The following is a 21712-nucleotide window of genomic DNA, read 5'->3' on the forward strand; positions in this document are numbered from 1 at the left end:
GAGGCCCCTGCTCCATACATCTGGAAGCCCCAGCTGAAGAAGTCAGAGGACTGAGTCTGGCACCTGCATTTGGCAGACTTCCTCTGCAAAGCAGGGAATTGGCCAGCAAGGGCACTCCCTAGGGAGCCCCCACCCCCTGGGTCTTGTTCTTCCCTCTTAAGTCAAAAGAGAGAGTGCAGGCCTTTGTTATAGTAGCACTTTAGGTAGCCGTCCCCTGTGGTTTCTAAGTGGACAGCTGCCATCTGTATCCCCAGGTTCTGTTTTACAGATTCAATCAACTACAAACTGAAAATATGCAGGGGAAAAAATTCCCCGAACACTAATGTGTAACAGTTCTTCACTTGGCATTTCATTTCAATGTTGGGTTTGGTAAGATGTCTAAAAGTGACTTGAATGGGGAATGAGTAGAGGTTGAATACCCAGCAATAATCATTTTAATATACTTAAAAACCCCTGGTCTACAGAGTAGTTTCAGGGCAGCTAGGACAACACAGAGAAAACCTATCAAATAAATAAATAAATAAATAAATAAAGTCACTAAAATGGCTCATTCCCATTACCTGTAAGCAGTGGGGATGTTAGTTTGTTCTTTTGAGACAGGATCTCATGTAGCCTTGAATTTGGTAAATAATTGAGGATTACCTTGGGTTCCTGTCTTAGCTTTCTGAGTACTAGGATCATAGTTCTCAACTCTGATGCCCAGATTCATAGATTTGTTTTAATTATTTAGAATATTATTGTTACTATCAATTTATGGGGGTATTACCTATGTCTGTATCCTCATTGTAGGACTTATGATTTTGGTATAATGGGGCCAGTTGGCCACGAGGGTGGCTAGGGTCACATCTTGTCTTTGTTACAACCTCCAGCAATGGACCTGGCCCAGGCTGGCAGCACAGTGGAGTCCAAGATTTATGACACACTCCAGTGGCAGGTGAGAGTCAGCTGGGGAAGGGAGAGGGATGGGGCATGCAGGACACAAGTAAGTCACTGGTGACGCTCTAATTTCCAAATTCCCCCTCCCAGATCTGGACCCTCCTGCCTGGGTTCTGCACAAGGCCCACAGATGTGGCTGCCTCCTTCAAAGGCTTGGCACGGACACTGGGCACAGCCATTAATGAGCGCCCAGACCTGAGGGTCACTGTGTGCCAGGCCCTACGCACTCTCATCACCAAGGGCTGTGAAGCAGGTAAGTGTGGGACCTAGTTAGGTGACTTGGGGTACTGCCTGCTGTGGATCACACTGCTAGGCAGCCATCTGTGCTGCTACCATCGCTGCTGCTATTGTGATCCAGGAGTCTAACCCTAGTCCTTGCCTCGTACCTTTCCCCCATGTGTGCTGGCAGCTGCTGTGGATTGTATAGTCAGCATCCAAACCTGGAGGCTCGTTTCCTGTGTACCCTGCTCTCAGCCTTTCCTGCCACAGGGTCCCCTTAAAGGACCTGTTGGCCTGCCACCCAGTGACCACTGACTTACTATTAGCCCCGTCTTTTCAATGCAAACTTGGGTCCTCTTGCCAGAGGCTGACCGTGCTGAAGTGAGCCGCTTTGCTAAGAACTTCCTGCCAATCCTCTTCAACTTGTATGGACAGCCTGTTGCAGCTGGGGAGGTGGCAGTCCCTCGCCGTGCTGTGTTGGAAACCATCAAAACTTACCTCACCATAACCGACTCTCAGGTGAATGCTGTAAAGGCAGGGATGCTGTTGGGTGTTGGAAAGGGCAAGTCCCAAGCCATGAAGAATGGGACTGGGGAGCTCTTAAACCCTGAGGATCATACTGTTACTATCACTCTGTTTCTCTCTCCACTGGTGGCTGTCAGTTGGTGAACAGCTTCCTGGAAAAAGCCACCGAGAAGGTCCTGGACCCTGCCAGCTCTGACTTCACCAGGTAAAGGGCTTCCTCACTTGAGTTTGGAAGCCAGAGGGTCCCTAGCAAAGGCCTTTGGATTCACTCTGGAAGTCTTGAGGAAGCAAATGTCCAGCAGTTCTGAGAGTTCTGATTAGTTTTATTAGGGGATGAAAGAGGACCTGGAGATAAATGACTGGTTCAAATCCCAATTCCACCACTTTCCAGCTCATGTGGCATTGGACAAGTTACATACTCTGCCTCTGAGTCCTCATCTGTAAAATGGGTGTGATAATAGCACATGCAACATGGCCCTATGAGGACAGAGAACTAGCTGTGTAAAGGGCCTGGAACACTGCTTGGTGCTGAGTGTTCTGTTTACATTACCATTCACAAACCCTTCGGAGGCTGTGGTCCCAACCCTGAGTGGGTGTGGCCTCTGCCCCCTCTAGTCCTTTAAGCCCCTTCCTGTTTCCCACTCTGGCAGATTGTCTGTCCTGGACCTGGTTGTGGCTTTGGCTCCTCACTCGGATGAAGCTGCCATCAGTAAGCTGTACTCTACCATCCGGCCCTACCTTGAGGTAAGCCCCTTACAAATTGCATCTCCTATCTTCTGTTGTTGCTTGTTTCTTAACACTTTTATGGGGCCTGCCACCTAGCTCCCAAATAATTACATACAGAGACTTACTCCTTCTGAAGAATGTGTGGCCTTAGCTTGGCTTGTTTCATGCCAGCTTTTCTTTTTTCTTTTAGTTTTTTGAAACAGTTTCTCTGTATTGCTTTGAAGCCTGTCCTGGACCTCGCTCTGTTGTAGACCAGGCTGGCCTGGAACTCACAGAGATTTGCCTCCTGAGTGCTGGGATTAAAGGCATGCACCACCGATGCCCCGCAAAATCCTTTATTTTTTATCTCTTTTTAAAAATGTTTTATTTCCTTTATTATTTGTATGTGATGATGAGGGTAGGTGGATGTCTGAGTAGTTTTGTATAATCAGCTCTCTCCTGTCTTATATGGGTATCAAATCTAACTCAGGGTTAGGGCTCACCATCAGGTAACAAGTACATTTAGATGGTTCATTTCTCTCTCTTGCTCTCTCTTCCTCCTTCCCTCCCTCCCTCCCTCCCTCTCTCTCTCTCCTTTTCTGTTTTTACTGGGTGGGCCCAGATTCTCATGGATGCTAGGCACACACTCTATGAGTCATACCCACCATCCCCACAGTCTTGTATAAAGTGAGCCTGCCTAGGTCTTTGCTCATGCTGGCCCTGTCTGAAGTCATGCTGTGGCTTACAGCTGTGCAGAGCTCTCTTGGACTCCAGTTCCCTTGTTACCCTGCCAGTTTGTATACCAGCTAGAGGAAATTTGCTTTGAGGAAGACTGTGCAGGTGGACACCATGTCCAGGACAGACGGCCTTACTTCAGGAGGGCGTCTCAGGAAGAGTGCTGGGGATTCCTTCAGAATGACATGGAGTCAGTGGGGGTAGAGAGGGGAGTGCCCTGGCACATTCTGCTGCCACCAGCATCTGTCTCTTGTTCATTTTATTTTTTTATGTTTATTCATTTTTATTTTATGTATATGTTTTGCCTACATGTATTTATGTACACCATGTATATTTTGGTGTCGTGTAGATCAGAATAGGGCAGCAAATCCCCTGAGAGTTGTGATTTGAAAATGGAGTTACAGGCAGTGTGAGAACTGGGCCCTTTTAAGAACAGGTGATTTTAAGTTCTGAGCCATTGCCTCAGCCCCAATATCTGTTGTTTAGTGGTGGGAAGAAGAATGGTCTGGAAAGCCAGTCTGGCCTTGTCCCTGAGAGACAGGCCAGCTGCTCTCAGAACCCCTATAGTGCTAGTAGCCACAGTAGATAGATGCTTAGGGAATATCACACATGGGGTGGAACCCAGTCCCCTTCCTTATTATCTCTGCTTTATTTATTTGCCCTCTCAGAGTAAGGTCCATGGGGTTCAGAAGAAGGCCTACCGAGTGCTGGAGGAAGTGTGTGCCAGCTCCCAGGGCCCTGCCGACCGCTTTGTGCAAAGCCACTTGGAAGATCTGAAGAAGACTCTGCTAGACTCACTGCGGAGCACATCCTCGCCTGCGAAAAGGGTGGGCTCCAGGGCTGCCTTCCCTGCAAGGGAGGAAGGGTGTCAACATGCAAGCAGACCCAGGGAGGCGTGACTGAAGGGCCCCGATGTTGCCTTTCTGCCCACAGCCCCGTTTGAAGTGCCTCATACATATTGTGAAAAAGTTGTCAGCTGAACATGAGGACTTCATCGCTGCTCTCATCCCAGAGGTAAGGATGAGGAGGATTCATGCATGCATGGCTTGCAGCTCCCTCCTTCCTTCCTTCCTTCCTTCCTTCCTCCCTCCCTCCCTCCCTCCCCCCTGCCTCCTTCCCTCCCTCCTTCCTTCCTTCTTTCCTCCCTCCCCCTCCCTCCTTCCCTTCTTTCTTCCTTCCTTCTTTCCTCCCTTCTTTCTTCCTTCCTTCTTTCCTCCCTTCCCCCTCCCTCCCTCCTTCCCTCCTTCCTTCCTTCCTCCTTTCCTCCCTTCCTCCCTTCCTTCCTCTTTCTTTTATTCTTTCTATTAAGAATTTTTTTTTTCTTAATTTTTATGTACATTGGTGTTTTGCCTGCTTGTATTTCTCTGTGAGGGTATTGGGTCCCCTGGAACTGTAGTTACAGAGAGTTATGCCACGTGGGTGCTGGGAATTGAACCTGGGGTGTTCTGGAAGAGCAGTCAGTGCTCTTCACCTCTGAGCAATCCCTCCAGCCCTCATTTCTCAGAGTATGGTGTAAGAGATGGTCGTGAAGTGGGAGCTGGGAACAGTGGTGAGGGTATGCTACATTCACTGCCTAGACATGTGTAGCTCACCCAGGCTGCCACTAGGTAGCGTGCTAACAAGGCTGTTTGGCCAGGTGATCCTGTGCACCAAGGAGGTGTCTGTGGGTGCAAGGAAGAATGCATTCACTCTGCTGGTGGAGATGGGCCATGCTTTCCTGCGATTTGGCTCCAACCAGGAAGGTGAGGCTGTGGGACGTAAGCTGGGGTGGACACACTGCTTGCAGACTAGAAGACTCTTAAAGCCACTGGAAAGGTGGAGGGCGCTCCTTATTCTGTTCTGGCCGTGGCTCTAAGTAGGCTGCTGCTATAGGCCTGCAGTGCCCATCCCTGGGCACCCTGTCTTCAAGTCACTATCCGCTCTGCCCCCAGAGGCTCTGCAGCGATACCTGGTCCTGATCTACCCTGGCCTTCTGGGTGCGGTTACCACGGTGAGCTGCAGCATCTTGGCTCTGACCCACCTCTTGTTCGAGTTTAAAGGTAAGTGTTCACCTGAAGGCCTGGGAACAGGGGGAATGGGGAAAAGTATCAGGGAGGGGACAGGGAGACCCAAAACCCAGCCCCATCTGCTTCCCGGGGTCTTTCCCCACAGAGGTCTGCCCCCTTCCTTACACCTGTACCCCAGCAGTGTTGGGCCCCAGTCTCCTGGGCCTTTTGTCAGATTGGTCAGAAGGAGGTTGAGCAGTCCCTGGGTCTTGGTTCTGGTCTCTGCTCTTACCAATCACCTGAAACTTTGAGCAACTTCACTAACCTTCTAGAACCTTTGGCCTCTTTATGGGTGGTGATTTGAACTGTGTGAGACCCACAGAAAGGCCATGCCTGACTCATGGGTGGGTCTTGGGTTTGGGTGGGTCTGGTATCTGACAGTGGTTCCTTTGCGCAGGGCTGATGGGGACAAGTACAGTAGAGCAGCTTCTGGAGAATGTCTGCCTGCTGCTGGCTTCCCGTACCCGTGATGTGGTCAAATCTGCACTGGGCTTCATCAAGGTGGCCGTGGTGGTCATGGACGTGGTGCACCTTGCCAAGCATGTGCAGCTAGTGGTGAGGCTCCATTTTCCTCCCTGCATGATGGAAGCTCCTAGGTGCCAGTGTGGACTCCATGGGATGCGGTGAAATTTGTTTAGAACTTTTTCATTATCACTGTCATTTGAGGATATAAAGTAGCCCTGGAGGGGATTGTAGGAAAAGACTGACTGACAAAGAAGGCTCGATGCCAGTGTCTCATATTACGCTGTGCCCCTTTCAAAGGAGCCAGACCAAAGCCCAAGGGACTGAGCTCCTCCCACATTGTACAGATAGAGAAACTGAGGCCTGATATTTATTTCAAGGTCCAGTCTCAGGACTCATCCCCTTTGTAGGACGCCTCTTCACACGCCCTGCCAGAGCACAGAAGGGTCTGTAAAGCACCTTTGGGTTGTGTCTCTGGACTTCTTCTGCCCAGGGGAGCCTACCCCACACTCCTTGCAAGCTGCACATTTGCTAATGTGCTGCCTTCATTTCCCACTCCCAGCTGGTTGAGTTATCCAGGTTGAGATCCCTCCTGCATGACTTTTCTGAGTCAAGCCTTGGCCTCAAGGAAGGGAACAGGGATAGGTGTCTTCCGAAAGCCTACATCCTAACTGGGAACCAAAGATCAAAGAAATGGCCAGAGTGGAGATCTGTTATATCTACTTATATTTAGAACTTATAAAAACCCCTTCTAAGGATAGGTGGGGACCTTTTTCTGTGGCCACACTGGAAATCTTACTAATAATGAGGTCTGCCACCCATAGGTGTCACCCACACTAAGCAGGATGAATACATGACTGCATGATAGAAAAGAAACATGAGCCTACAGGATGCTGGAGAGTAGCTGGCAAATAGAATGAGGTGGCACCTTTATGACTACTCAGCAGTCAGGCGAGCCTGTGCCTCAACTGGTAGTCTGTGCCTTGGTATTGGTAGTATATGTTCCATTGAGTTTCTGTAAAGACCCTTTGGAAGGACATATGGGAAATATTGTCACCTTGAGAGTATGGCCACAGCTGTGTTATGAAGGAAGGCCTAGAGGAAAGGTGGAATTCCAAATTAGGCAAGCATAGTTGAGCCAAGGAAGGGGTAAGCCGAGAACAGGGAAGCCTGAACCTCCCCTCTTAGCTGGGCCCTACTGTATTGTGCATTGGTCTGGACAAGAAGGAAATGTGGACAGGGTGGAAGACACACCATGCTTTTCCCCCTGACACCTGCTGCTCTCTGCCTGCTAGATGGAAGCCATAGGAAAGTTGTCAGATGACATGCGACGGCACTTCCGCATGAAACTCCGGAACCTATTCATCAAGTTCATCCGCAAGTTTGGGTCTGTGCACTTGAATGGGGTAGAGTTGGGGTATGGGATTCTAAGTCTCAGGGGCCACAAAGAAAGCTTACAGGTTCCTGAGCAGCTCCTGTCCCTGGGGAGTGGTCCCTGGCAAGTACCTCCAGACAGCCCTCTGTCCCACTCAGGTTTGAGCTGGTGAAGGATCTGCTACCTACAGAATACCACAAAGTTCTGGTCAACATCCGGAAAGCTGAGACCCGTGCCAAGAAGCATCGTGCCCTGAGCCAGGATGCTACAGAGGAGGAAGAGGAGGACGAGGAGGAGGAGGAGCCTGTCCAGAGCAAAGGCGACAGGTGAGACCGTGGTGCAGCCCTGAGGCCCTTGTCTACCCTAGCCCAAAGCCTGTCCTGGCAGCACCTTATGTCCCCACCTCTCCTGGAAGGGCTTTGATGTCCGACTTCTCTAATTCAGCATTGAGGAGCTTTTGGCTGACTCTGAGGATGAAGATGAGGAAGAGGAAAGAGGCCAGAGCAAGGAGCAGCGGAAGCTGACACGACACAGGAGCCGGGCATGGCTAAAGGAAGGTGGTGGGGATGAGCCCCTCAATTTCCTGGATCCCAAGGTGGCCCAGCGAGTCCTTGGTGAGCAAGAAGCAGCTGCCATAGGAGCCCAGAGTAGACTTGCCTTGCTGGGTTCATGGATGGTAGGCAGGGATTGGCTTGGCTTCAGTGGCAAGCCTGTGGGCAAGGCCAAAAAGGCCCCTAGTTGGGAGCTTTGGTGTGTGTGGACTCTGAGGGAGGAAGGTGTGAGTTGGTTAGGACTGACCTACCATCACCTTCATTAGCCACCCAGCCTGGGTCCAGGCAGGGCAAGAAGAAGGATCATGGCTTCAAGGTGAGCGCTGATGGCCGACTGATCATACGGGAGGAGGAAGATGGAGACAAGGTCGAAGAAGAAGGTGGCACTAAAGGTAGAGGTCTCCCCCCCCCAGAGAAACCACTGCTTTGATGTCTAGGGCTATGCTGACTTGATATTCATTTGTTCACTTGAGGGCTCTTGGCCTGTTCATACAATTGACCAGTAATTGAGGAAGCATAAGAAGCACTGAACATTCCTGAACATTCTGACTCCTCAGATTTTTCTTGACCATGCTGAACATTTTTATTTCATATTTTATCTATGATTTTTGTATACAGTATACATACATATAATTTAAAGAAAACTTGAGGTAATCTGCCCTCACTTCGAGATGTGATCATCTCTTCTGCTATTACTTCTTTCTTCCTTTTTTTGTTGCTCGGTGTGGATTGGTTTTTGATGGAGACTGGATGAGCCCTATAGCTGATTTAGAGGCAGGAAGATCCAGCCTATGGGGTACATCTAACTTCATAACATCTGTGTCATGCATCTGTCCCTTAGGCGGGACCTCTCAGCACATTTAGTTTCTCCATGTCCTCTCCACATACCGTCAGTGAGTTAAAGAACACCCCCATCTTCTAAAAGTGTCAGCCTTCCCCAACTGTGCATGCCCCTCAGTAATAGAGCACTTGTCTAGAATGTGTAACGCCCTGGATTCTGTCCCTTATACTGTGGGGCAGCTGTCTGGCTCCTGGTTCTTTTGGATCTCATTGCTCTGCTCTGGGCCTTTGACTCACCGGCTTGGCTGGCTGTTGCTCACACAGCTCCTCCACCCATCGCTTGTCAGCTGCTTGTCAGTCTAGCTCCTGTCTATGCTTGATGTAACTGGCTTATGCCATTCCTTCTGCTGTCTCTTCTCTGTTCCCCTCCCACCCATCTACTCTCCAGGTTCTTCTGGACTTGGTACCCCCATTGACTGTGCCAGGCAGGGATGCCCCTCCCCCTCTCCCTGCCTGTCCAAGCTCCTCTATTCTGTAGGATCCCACACTGATCCTTTGTAGCTTCTCTAGGGTTCCTTAGCCAGTAGACCTCATCCCCACAGAACTCCTACGAGCCAGCTGTCTTTCTTCTGTCAGCCTATGATTAACACAGGCTGGTTTATTTTCTCACAGTACTTGGTACATGCTCCGATAGTGCTCCACTGAGCTACTTTCCCAGCCCCTACAAGTGCTGTCTTTATTGTCCTCTGGCTGTTGCTTTGCTTTGCTGGAATCTCTCTTCCCTGCAGATGGTCAGCTTCATACTCTTTCTCTTAATGCCACTTGGTGCTAGTACACAGAGTGGGAAGAAAGTTTTGGAGTAGGAGGGTAAAGGTACACAGAGTGAGCAAAAAGTTTTGGAGTAGGAGGGTAACACTGTCCTTTTGCTGAGTGGGGACGTGTGTGGGGTGTGGCTGCAGGAGTGTAGGCCTTTCTTTGGGTCACTCACATCTTGAAGGGGCCGTATGATCTGGAAGTGGAGGGCAGCAGTTTGATGTCCCTTCTTCCTGCTATTCCAGGAGGGGATGTTGTCTTTCTGTTGGCACAGCGGCTGTACCTGAAGCTCCTGCTGTTTCAGCCAGTAATTGCAGCTCTGCAGTTACTGACCTGCTTCTCAGGCTGTGGTCCAGGCACATGGGGCTTTTACGTCCTGTTGGATCGACCTCCCCCTGCTGCCACCAAATGTAGTTTTTACCTTAATCTCTATTGTTCTGTTTATGATATTATTGATAAAACGACTCAGAAGTTAGAGGCTGGGGTGAAAGCCTACTAGCTCAGAGAGGTTGAAGAGCAACAAGCTGATCGTCCTTCTCCAGTGTCTCAGAAAGAAAGCATCCTTCCACTCCACCAAACCAAAAAAGACCACCACACTCAAAGTCCCTCCCTGTTGCTTCCTGTGTGTCTCTCTATGGTTACTTTCTGTCAACTAGTTGCTGGCTTTGCCTCCTGACTGAACGATGATTTTATTTAATTAACTCAAAGGAAGACTTGGGGTTCACAGCATGATCGGATATCTCACAACAAGGGAGCAGGAGGTAAAGTCGGTTAGGAATGCCCAGGTGCTCATGAGCCTGTTTTCTTCTGACTCCAGGTGAAGATGAAGAGATGGCTGACCCATTGGAAGACGCTGGTGTCAGAAGTGTGAGTAATTTGTGGCCTTATGCTTGCCCATAGCCCCACACCCCAGTCCCTACACACATGCAAACCCTGCATCTGCCCACCTCCCTCCGTGGTCAGGGTTACTGGGGCAGTCTGGATGGGTGTGTAAAGTGAGTCAGCTTAGAGCCTGGCATGTAATAAACTGCCCCACAAGCCTTCTGGCAAACCAGGCCCTAGGAGCTAGTTTATTGTTCAGAATGTATCAGAGGCCTCCATGGTGGCTTAGTGGTTAGAGGACTTTTCACTCTTGCAGAGGACATGGATTTGGTTCCCAGCACCCCACATGTTGGCTTACAACTATGCATACAATACCCTCCTCTGGCCTGAGTGAGAACCATGTGGGAAAGTCATGTGGAGTGAAAATGTGAGGAGTAAGAGGCGTCCCAAGGGTGCCCTGGGTTAGTCAGGTGTGACCCCTGTTGCACACCTGTGTGACACATTGCATTGTGGCTCTTTCCCTGGCCTGGGTTCTACCCTTTCCCAGGCCTACCTTCAGTCTTAGTCTAGTCTCACTTTCCATGTTCCAGTAAGAAGCTGAATAAGTCTGCCTGTCACAGGACTCAGGGTTCTGTGTAGAGGCAGGCCTTACTGTGGACAGAGCTTGGTACTTAGTGATGCTCACTGAGCCATAGCTGTTCTTTGTGACCATTTTTCCAGGAAATTATTCTGGTTGAGGCCTCCCTGGCTTTTCTGGAATCTTCCATGAGGGGCTGGTGATCTCTTGGCAGCTGCTATTTATTTCTGACCAGTAAGGACTGACCACAGTCCTCTGTAGATGACCCTCAGCTCAGAACAGGCAAGATTAGACATCTTTCCTTGAGGCATCAAGAGGACTCTACGGGTGACCACATCGGTAGCTGGCTCCTGACAAGTCAGCCCCTGCCACCAAAACCCAAGGCTCTCTGTCGGTAGTTGCTGAGTCCTCTTGTGTACATGGTTCTGGGAGCATGAGGTACTAGGGGATAAGACATTCTCATGGAAGAGAGGCTAGCTTTGCCTGTGTACCAGTGGAGCTAGGATAAAGCTCAGCCATCATCCTCTGTTGTACACCCGAAGGCACACATGTGCAGTGTCTGGTACTCACTAGATATCCACAGTGGATCTGGCATCCATATTCCTGGATGCATGTTTAACTTGATCTCTTATCCTGGCATCCCTGGCCCTCTCAACTTACCTACAGATTCACATGGCTTCCAGGCTGGTGTCACAAACCATAAGATAGGAGTGAGCCTTGGGAGCTAGGTCACCACTCCTCTACCCACTGTATAGTATGCTTACTTGATTGCTAATGCCTAAGGCCAAATATCCCCGTGGGCTGCCTTGTGGCAGACAGGTCCTCTTTCCTTCCTGTGCATCTCTAATATTGGCACCAGGCATAGTTGGATGAGTTCACGTGTCCCACTGACTTAGAACTTCTGTGAGCCTACTCTCTGTTGAGGGACTGTAATGAATAGCAGGGTTTCCCACCTACCCAGGTACTAGAGAGGGAAAGAGGTAGTCAGGGCTTTCTCTCCAGGGATGCCCAGAACCTTCCTTGCCTGTGAGAAGGCAGAGACCTGACAGCAGATTTCCAGCTTCCTTTAATAGTTCCAGGGTGTGAAGCTCAGGGAAGTCCAGTTGTCAGAATGTAGGCGAGACACCCCGATTGTGTGATGTGAGATAATCACTCCCTTTGTGGGACTGCATTTCCTATGTATGCAACTGAGGATATGAACTTGGCAGAAGGCCTTGTCATCAAGGCAGGTCACTGCTACTGTTCCTACCCTCGTTATCATATAGTCTAAAGGATGTAGGGACACCCCTTTGCTTACTGACTTTCTACTTGTTGCCTCTTTCTAAAGAAAAAGAAGCTTAAGCGGCAGAGGGAGGATGAGGAGGATGAGCTAGAGATCCCGCCTCGGTACCAAGGTGAGGTATCCTTTATTTTCAAGGAACGGACAGTTTTCCTTCACCTGGGTCAGGCTGGGGAGTTATAGAAGGGGAGGCAGAGCCATGAAATTGTACTCAATAAACAACTCAGCTACACAGATTGGCTGATTTAGCACTCAGGACTAGGCTGGGAGATGAGAAGATCTGGGCCTGACAGAACATAAGGGTTAGGTTTTTGCATGATAAATCTAGCCCTTTTGGCGAGCTCCTTGATTTAGCTCCTCCTTACCTAGCTGTCTTTCCACGCGGCTTGTGAAGTGTTAGCCTCTCTTGTATGCTCCAAGATTAGGACCCTGGTCAAAGGGTTCCTCTCGAGCAGCAGGGTGGCTCCTCAGCTCCCTGGGTGCACTACGGGGCTCTACCCTGGGTGTCTGCCGTAAAGCTCACTGTATATTGGTGCACTGAGAGATCCAGAGCTATGGGGGCACTCTCTCATTCTCGTAGCAGCATGTCCTCCAGGCATACTGTATGACCTCCAGGTCATCGTAACTCCGCTGCAGGACCTACAACTTTTGCCCCTGTATCCAGAGCTTGGCTGCCTCCTGCACTAAGATGATATTGTGGGCAGAGGTCATTATAATCTGTGGACAAGAAGAAGCCTAGGCTCAGGACAAGTTGCCCAGCTGTTACTTAGCTGTGTGACCTCGATCTGCCACACTGCCCCAGGTCTCCTTTCATCTCTTGGAGGGGCTTTCTGAGATGCATTGCAGGGTCCCATTTATGACTTTTGAAGTCCAGGCCAAAAGTGAGTAGCTAACCGTGGGCAAGCTTGCCTCAGTTATCTCTAGTTCTTACCTGCACAATGGGATAAATAGTTGCTTGTGTTCCAGAGTCAGAACAGGGTGGAGCATGGGAAATTTCCTGTCCACAGTAGGGGTAGGTAGATCAGATCCTGTGTAACTTTGAAGAATGTGGGTCATTTGTATCCATGCAGAGCATATGTGTTCCCAGGAGCCACTGGGCAGTGTCTTTTCAAAGTAACACTTGGGTCATTCCTTGCCAGGAAATGGGACCACGCTCTTGGTCTTTTGTCCATCATCTCCCCAGAGGCCCTTTGAGAGAAGTACCTCCTGCCTCCCAGAGCGGGCCCACTCTGGCTCTGCCTGACTCATGGTCTTTGTGCTTCTCTGTAGCTGGGGGCTCTGGCATCCATCGCCCTGTGGGCAAGAAAGCTACACCTGGAGCTGAATACAAGGCCAAGGTGAGAGCTGTGGGCAGAGTGTGGGGCTTCCTGGTACTAGGAGGAGGATGAAGGGCAAGGAAGATCTGTGCCCATCATCATCTTGGGTGCTTTTTGGAGTCAAATAGGTCAGAAAAGGGGCTCTTAGGGCATAGACATTTGAAGCTGGAACATTGACAAATGGCCTTTCAGAGCCAGAGTAGCCTATTGATGTCATGCGAAGGACAAAATAAAGGGCAGAGAGAACAGTAGGCTAGTTGAAGTCACGACAGGGAAGGGACCCCACACTCTGGTTGACTCTGACTCTGGGCTTTTGCTTTTCATTTGTTTTGCTGTTATTGTTTCTCTGGATGAGCAGAAAGCAAAGGGTGATGTGAAGAAGAAGGGTCGGCTTGATCCCTATGCTTACATCCCGCTCAACAGAACCAAACTCAACCGCAGGTATGGTGATGTGGGTTAGTAGGAGCTGCACGCTCCACACAGAGCAGGGTCCTTCTTACTCAGCTCTCGCTAGGATGCTCAGGTCTCTTGTGGCTATTTATTTTTGTTATGTGTATATGTGAGTTGCCTGTACCTCTTGTGTATGAATGTGAATGTTTCTATTGTTCTTTACCTTGTCCTTTGTCGAGGCAGTTCTTCTCACTGGACCTGGAGCGCAGTGACTGTCTAAACTGACAAGCTGTCAAGTGCCCAGCATTCCCTGAGGTTGCAGGTGCTTGCTACTACACCTGGCTTTTTAGATGAGTGCAGTAAACACTTTACCCACCAAATACTACCCAGCCCTGTTCTTATTTTTGTAGTCGTGTGTGTGTGTGTGTGTGTGTGTGTGTGTGTGTGTGTGTGTGTGTGTGTGTGTGTGTGTGTACACAACTTATGTGAGCCAGTTCTTTCTTCCCACCATGTGGGTTCCAGTGATTAAACTAATATCCAGCTTGACAGCAAATTCCTTTACCAGCTGAGCCATTAGGCAAGCCCCTTAGATTATTTATTTTATTTATATTATTTATTGATTTTTGTTGTTGTTTGGTTGGTTGGTTGGGTTTTTTTGGTATAGGTGTGGGGACTATAATGAGGTGTGTAGGAATACTTACAACTGTTATGTTCCTAGGGAAATGGATTCCAAATAGAACTCACAGGGAGGCATCTGCAGATGAGGAAAGGCTGATTGGATAGAGCAAGCCTTGACCTTATCTTAGTTTGTTAGAGGAAGGGGGTGCTCTCTCCAGGGAATTTGTGCAGTAGCCAGGTCTGCCTGTCACTCTGTTTCTGCCAGGTGTGTGTCCATCATTTGATTTTGTTTTTCTATTGAGACCAGGTTTCCTATGTAGGATCTCAGGCTGGCATTGAACTTGCCATCCTTAGCCTTTCAAGAGCTGAGATTAGGCATGAACCAGCACACATTAACACTGGGAGGAGAAAGCTGTCTGTTCTCAGTAAAATATAGCCCTTCTTCTTGCAGGAAAAAGGTAAAACTACAGGGACAGTTCAAAGGTCTGGTGAAGGCTGCCCAGCGGGGATCCCAGCGTGGACACAGACTTCGAAGGAAGGATCCCAGGCCCTGAGTCCTTGGGGGATGGAGCTGTTCTTTGCCATAGTCCAAGGCCCTTTTGGAGCCCCCAAGATGCTTAACACCAGCTCTAGGTGTGAGCCTTGCAAACCTGGACAAAGAATGACTCATTGGAACTAGGACTCTGTTCCCAGAGAAATACACAGGATTTTGGAAAGTCCAAATGTCCTTAGAAACGTTGTTTATATCTGGGGGTGGAATCATGTGACATTGCTACCTCTGAGAAGCCCCTAGGAGCACTCTTTCTGCCCAAAATGGCCATGAGAGCAGAGTGGTAACCATGGTCTGCATGTGTAAGAGCTTCTGTAACCGGGTGTAGAATAAATGTACATGGCCATGCATCAACATCGAGAGAAGAGTTTTATCTCTGCCCCTCCAGTGATGGGAATACCACCAAATGGTGACTTGACCTCTTCCTACCCAACTCCCAGCAATCTGGCCCATAGTGACATTAGGACGGAGAAGGGGTAGTGAATACTCCATGGCTGTCTCCCATGGCTATCTCTGGGCCACAGGGTTGAGCACTAGGAACCTAGAACAGGAGACAGTGGCTGACAATTCTCAGATCTGCATCTCCAACTGCCCCTATTCCCAAGCCTCTATCAGCATCTCTGTCCATTGATTCAACAGAGTTACTGAGCCCTTCCTGGCTCCAACAATGGAAGGAACCAAGCCAGGAACCAAAGCAGAGAACATAGAGGAATGCTGCTTACCTGCTTGCTCAGCTTGTTTTCTTACACCTTCAAGGACCACCTTGCCCAGGGGTGGCCTAGGGCAGGGCCTGATGTGGGTGTATTTCCCCATATCAGTCAGTAACTGAGAAAATGCCCCCACAGAGTACAGGCCTTTCTGATGCAAGCATGTTCTCAATCAAAATTCCCTCCTGAAGACGACTCTAGCTGTGTCTAGTAGACAAAAATTAAGCAGCACACTTACCTTCCCATTACTCTTTTTTCCTGGGTCTAGTGCAGTGTGATTCCCGCTGGGCCTTTTAAGTGCTGGTAAGGTCACTTGACCCATCAGACCAGCATTTGCTTTGGGTGTGTTTTCCCAGCAGGCAGCCAGAATTGGAGGACTCACTGGGCAGTGGTGGCACACACCTTTAATCCTAGCACCTGGGAGGCAGAGGCAGGTGGAGCTGTAAGTTCTAGGCCAGCCTAATCTACAGAGTTCCAGGACAGGTTCCAAAGTTATACAGATAAACCATCTCAAAAAACAAACAAAACCAAAAAAGGGAAACAAGAGGCCATAGCTAGGGCTGTCTCCATGCCTTAGTGTATAGAGTATACCTTATCTTGATTAGTGAGTTCTGGCTCATATCTTGTGATATGAAACCAACATACCCATATCCCCCCCACACAAAACCACACACAAACACACACACGCGCACACACGTATTCTATGTGTAGACCAGGCTGTCCTGGAACTCACTCTGTGGACCAGGCTGGCCTCAGACTCACAGAGATCCTCCTGCCTCTACCTCCCGAGTGCTGGGATTAAAGTTGTACACAACCACTGCCCAGCTACAACATACACATTCTTATTTTTGGTTTTGAGCCTAGCCTTTAGCAGCTGAGCCATAACATGCACATTCTTTTCTTTTTTTGCGGGGGGAGGGTTCAAGACAGGGTTTCTCTGTAGCTTGGAAGCCTGTCCTGGAACTCACTCTGTAGACCAGGCTGGCCTCAAACTCACAGAGATCCTCCTGTCTCTGTCTCCCAAATGCTAGGGCTAAAGGCATAGGCTAACATACACATTCTTTTTTTTTTTTTTTTTTTTTTAATTTTAACATACACATTCTTACGTAGTTTCTGTTTTGGTTTAATTTCCTCAGCACTAATGATGCTTCTGGCAGATCCCATGCAGTTTTCTTTGGTAGCCTGTCTCTTAACACTGTGCCTGTGCCTTTCATTCTCCAAGATTTCTGACTGTCTCCCAAGCTGTGCCATTTCCACCATGACCTTGGGTTGAAAATCTGAGGGGAACTAGAGTTTGCCAAGAGGTGGCACTGTTTACAGGCCTTGCTTACAGAAGCTGAGACTGGGAGATCAAGCTAGAAAGGTAGCCACAAGATTTATTAAGATTTGCAAAGGTTTTCCAATCGTGACACCATTATTCATCACTCAGCATCACATTTATCTTAGCCCAGGCCCTTCCTGGCCCCTCCTCTCTCAGGAAGTGGAACACACACATTAGGGAGCCCTGTATAAAGGAGGGATGGGTCTGAGCCAATGGCCTGGTATTGATGTCTTTACAAAGAAGCCTGAAGGCAGCCTGCTTATTATAGCATATCTTCCAAGAAGTTCTGCTTCCTTTCGAGAAGGGAGGGGAAGGTGACTGGGAAAGGCTGGTAATAGAGAAGTGCTAAACTCTGTTCTTAGATTTCAAGTTTGGCGCTTTTATTTATTTTCTGGGGAAAAGACAAGTGTTAGTCTTCTGCCTTGGAACTCAGTGTTTGAAAGAAGTCAGGGAAGACAGCGCTGCTTTTCTGTCTACAGGGGCCATGTGCAACAGGACCACAACAGTATTCTTCACACAAGATCTGTTCCATCACAGGGCTACTGGAAATGTTGCAAGCTTCCTCCAAGGCCCATGTTCACAACTGAGCTTGTTAGGGTTTTGTTGATGTCAGAATCTGAGTCGTTTCCAGTTTCCTCTTCTGATCCATCTTGCATTCAGTCATAGAAACTGAAGGAAAACCATACCCACCTTATCACATGCTACAAAAAGGCAGCTCTTCCTGTAGCTGGTGTGTCTGAACCTTACAAAGACACTCTAATCAAGTAACTGTCCTGAGACATCTGGACGAGGAAGAGCCAGGCTAGGCCACCCTTCCCTCACCCAATTTTCCTTCTCATGACTGTGGCAAAGGCTTGATGGTGACTATCCTTGGTGGTTCATTGTCTGCAGAGGCTGTTCTCACTAAGTTAATAGTCTGATGAGCCTTGAAAAGGTGATTTTGGTTTGGTTAACAGTGTGGGAAACTTTCTGATATTCTATAAGCCACTGTCTTGAGTCCTGAGTCCTTTCCGCATTGTTTTTCTTGGTTAAGTTCTTTCAAAGAGAAATCCAAATTAAAATATATATTGTATTTTATTTCAGAGGAAAGCTTCACCGAACATTTAGAAAACACAGAAAAGTAAAAGCAGGAGCTAGAATATTTCACCACATGCTCATGTAACCCATATGTACTTCATTCATAGTCCCCCCCCCCTTTTTTTCCTACACTCAGGGCCCACTTTTCTTTTGACAAAGATATAGTACTTAGGTAGTTCTTGGGAACAAACAGAAGCCATGCATGGTAGGCTAGTTAGTGCTCTACCATCCAGCTTTATCCCCACCCCTAATATTTTGTTTTGGAATTTTGTTGTTGGTCTTTCTTTGAGACAGCCTCACTGTGTAACCCTGGCAGGGTGTTTTTTCAATTCACAGATATCTGTCTGCCTCTGTCTCCCAGGTGCTTACAGATGTTACAGGTGTGTATAACCACATCTGGCCACTTTGTTGTAACGAGAGTCTCACTGTATAAGCCTAAACCAGCCTCAAATTCACAATACTCCACCCTCCTCCTCCTGAATCCTGGGATTATAGTCAAAGTACTAGTTCAGCTAGTTCTTGTTTCTTTTTAAGTTAATTTAATTTTTATTAAGATATGTATGTATTATGCCTACATGTATGTTTGTGCACTGTGTGTGTGCCTGATGCCCATGGAGGTTGGAAGAAGGTATAGGATTCCCTGGTTGGTTGTGAGTCACCTTGTGGGTGCTGGGAACTGAGCTCGGGTCCTCTGAAGAGCAACAAGTGCTCTTGACCTGTGAGCCATCTCTCCAGCTCCAAAGGAACCATTTTTAAATATAAGCACATATAATTATACATTTACACTTGACTACATAACAAGGTTTTGCCTTAACTGAGTAAATAGGCTCAGTGGGGCAGTTTAGAACACCTGCCCAGTGGACAAAGCTCAGCTTATTTATAAAGGCTTTTGGAGCCCCTAAGTATGTTGCTCATTGCTTACGCAGGACTAAAGCCAACAGTGCATGCTAGATTGTGTGTAATATTTAGAAAATGACATGATGAAAACGCTTTGTTCTATTTTTGATATACATCATTATGATCGGATAGATGACTATTCCAGAAAATAACCCTGATTTGGGACAATGTAAGCCTGTTTGCCATTTCCTGAAATTATGCCTAATGTAGCTGCTGTCATTAGAAACACTTACCAGGCTGTTAGCTGACTAAAGAACTGAAGGCCAGGGCTGCACAGCAGTTTGGTTCCTCCCACCCCTTCCTTTGATTGCCATGGAAATGCTCAGTGGGTCCTCTCCAAGAACAAGTACTCCCACCCTTTACCAAATACTCAGACCCCCCTTTTGGCCCTGTTGAGAAAGTCTTACTACTTAATGCCGGGTAGCCTGGAATATATGGATGGCCTAGGCTGGCCTTGAACTCCTAGTGACCCCGTTTCTGTTTTCCTGTAGCTGGAATTAAAGGTATGCATCACCATACCCAGCAGTGGGTTGTTTTATTTTTTTCTTTTCTACAGGCTGGCCTTGAATTCGGTATATACTTGAGGACGACGTGGAATTTGGAACCCTCTTGCCTGGGATTATCAGTGTGCACCTTCACAGCTGGTTTATGTGGTGCAGGGGATTGAACCCAGGACTTTATGCATGCTAGACAAGCTGCCTATCAACTGAGCTGCATCCCAACCCTCTAGAATGGGTTTTCAAGGCTGTGGCCAATCATCGGTGAGGTCATGATAAATGTGTAGTGGTGGCGGTTGAACAAGAATGGCCCCCATAGGCTCATACATTAGGGAGTGGTGCTGTTTGAGAGGCTTAGGAGGTGTGGCCTTGGAGGAAGTGTGCCGCTGGGGGCTTTGAGGTCTTAAAAACTGTCAGGCCCAGTGTCTCTCGCCGCACCTGTGGATCTGGATGTAGGACTCTCAACTTCTCTCTGCCTGTGGGCCACCTGCTCTCTGCCATGACAATAATGGACTAAACCTCTGAAACTGAGCCAGCCCCATTTAAATGCTTTCTTTTGTAAGAGTTGCTGTGGTCATGGTGCCTCTTCACAGCAATAGAACACTGGCTATGACATACAGTTCGAACATGGTGGCACATGCCTTTAATCCTATCACTCTGGAGGCAGAGGCAGCCTGAGTTCTGAGTGTTTGAAGTAAGTATAGAATGCTTAGTGGGACCTGTCTCCAAAAATTGAAAAATTAAAAAGTAATAGTAGTAGTAGCTTAGTGCTAAGTTCTCATACCAGAGCTGGGCTGTAAGCTCAGCTCTGCAAGTCTCAAACCAGAATTGAACAGGTTCAAGACAAATCCCTGGCTCAGGAGCGAGTCTAGTCAGAAGTGCGATTACTATTTTGTAATGAGAAATGTAACCACCCAAGATACAATGATTGGCCAGAACATACTCTGCTTTGCATTAAGTTAAAATCAGTGGTTAAAGCAACTATGAAACAGGAAAGAAGGGAACCCTCTGAATGATACATTGGTAGTGTTGCCCTTGTGGGGGGGACACACCTACAGGTTGTGGCCCATCCCTTCTAGTAGCCTGTTGGGGCCCAGGACCCCTGCAAATGAGCAGGAAAGATCACTCTGTCCTGTGTCAACCAGACTCAGTCTGTTCCCTGCCACCACACAGCGTTTCTGAGATTTAATTGGGCTCCAGCCCCTTCACACATGGCATGTCTAGATCAGATTTCTAAGCCCGGCTCTTTTGGCTTTTGCAAGGGAGACAGTCTGTTCCTTCTAGGGCCTGGTACAGACAACTGAGCCTTCATCATCATGCAGGGCAATGTCCAGAGGGCAGTTTAGATTCCTGTGATGTTATCCTGAAGACCCACAGGTACCCTCTAAACCTGATTGTTCAAAGTCACAATTCCAAACAGCATTTGAAGCCCAGCCATCAGGCAATGGATCTGTGAATGGATCCAGGAGTGGCCTGTGCATCTTCACAGACCCTCTGCAGGTTGTGTGAGTCTTTGAACCCTTGCTTTTAACCAGAACTGCTACTATAATAGAGCTCCTGGACTTGAGGCCACAGAGCAAATACGCTCATCAACGACAAGCATGGTTATCAGCCTGAGCAGAATTAAACAGCATGCATGTTGATTGCATCATTGTACAATAATTCTTATGTAAACATGCCCTCTTAATCATTCCAACTGCAAGTTCTGCCCCTCTCAAGGAGGTGGGGCCCACCCAAAGCAAACATTGCAGTCAGCAAGTGGCAACTAGTATTCTGACTGCCACATGGGCCTCGTGTGTCCCTTCCCTTACACTTCCTCCAGGGCCGGACATGCACACTCGGACACACCTGATCCTTGTGTCTGGCTCTGTGGGGGCCATCCACAGGTACAGTCCAGGTTGGGAGGCTTTGCCCGAGGCATTCACATACCCTCCGTCTCTGTGATTCCTTTAGTCCATTATATTCTGGTTGAGGCTTGTGATCCCCTCCTAGCAGCTGACCTCACCCCCACCCTTCCCAAATGCTACAGCTTCCACCCAAGTCTGGGTGCTTTGAGTGCCTAGTGGCCAGGCCTGGGAAGGTCAAGGTGATACCTTCACAGCCTGCTACACTCAGCCCAGGAGAATATGGTGGCACCAAGCGGTTTGGCTGTGAGTTTGCAAATGCCACCTGAGGTTGCCACAACAGTGTCTTCTTTGCCATAGTTACCTAGGGGGCTCGACTCACCAAAAGCATCTCTGGGACAGGGACCAATTACTGAACTGCCCCAGGTGAGGAGGGTGGAGTGGTGTCAGCGTGGACTTGGCTGAGGTGAAGGGCAGGGCAGGCCAGCCAAGGGCGGGACTGGGTGTTCTTTTCTCATCCACCTTCTGGGAAGCAGATTGAGTCTTCATATCACTGTCTTCTGTCACCTTATTTGTCCCTCCTCCCCACTCTCCCTTACTTCCTTACACACTTCTGCAGCTATTCCAAGTAAAGCAGTTCCAACAAAAGTTTGGAGGCCATGGGGCATAAT

General features: G+C 48.6%; 1 protein-coding gene across 1 annotated transcript in view; it reads left to right on the forward strand.

Annotated features, from left to right (window-relative positions):
- Positions 1–15052, forward strand: part of Rrp12 (ribosomal RNA processing 12 homolog) — a 34729-nt gene extending 19677 nt beyond the window's left edge. Inside the window, exons 16-34 of the mRNA XM_051199566.1 lie at positions 870–934; positions 1027–1189; positions 1520–1674; positions 1818–1885; positions 2331–2424; positions 3789–3947; positions 4054–4134; positions 4757–4862; positions 5052–5159; positions 5563–5720; positions 6923–7014; positions 7161–7328; positions 7447–7616; positions 7820–7945; positions 9964–10013; positions 11873–11939; positions 13094–13161; positions 13499–13581; positions 14600–15052. Of these exons, the coding sequence (XP_051055523.1) occupies positions 870–934; positions 1027–1189; positions 1520–1674; positions 1818–1885; positions 2331–2424; positions 3789–3947; positions 4054–4134; positions 4757–4862; positions 5052–5159; positions 5563–5720; positions 6923–7014; positions 7161–7328; positions 7447–7616; positions 7820–7945; positions 9964–10013; positions 11873–11939; positions 13094–13161; positions 13499–13581; positions 14600–14702 (2084 nt within the window). The 3' untranslated portion in view covers positions 14703–15052. The remainder of the gene's footprint in view (positions 1–869; positions 935–1026; positions 1190–1519; positions 1675–1817; positions 1886–2330; positions 2425–3788; positions 3948–4053; positions 4135–4756; positions 4863–5051; positions 5160–5562; positions 5721–6922; positions 7015–7160; positions 7329–7446; positions 7617–7819; positions 7946–9963; positions 10014–11872; positions 11940–13093; positions 13162–13498; positions 13582–14599) is intronic.
- The last annotated feature ends 6660 nt before the right edge of the window (positions 15053–21712 follow it).

This window comes from Phodopus roborovskii, unplaced genomic scaffold, assembly GCF_943737965.1.
Source record: "Phodopus roborovskii unplaced genomic scaffold, PHOROB, whole genome shotgun sequence".
Taxonomy (NCBI): domain Eukaryota; kingdom Metazoa; phylum Chordata; class Mammalia; order Rodentia; family Cricetidae; genus Phodopus; species Phodopus roborovskii.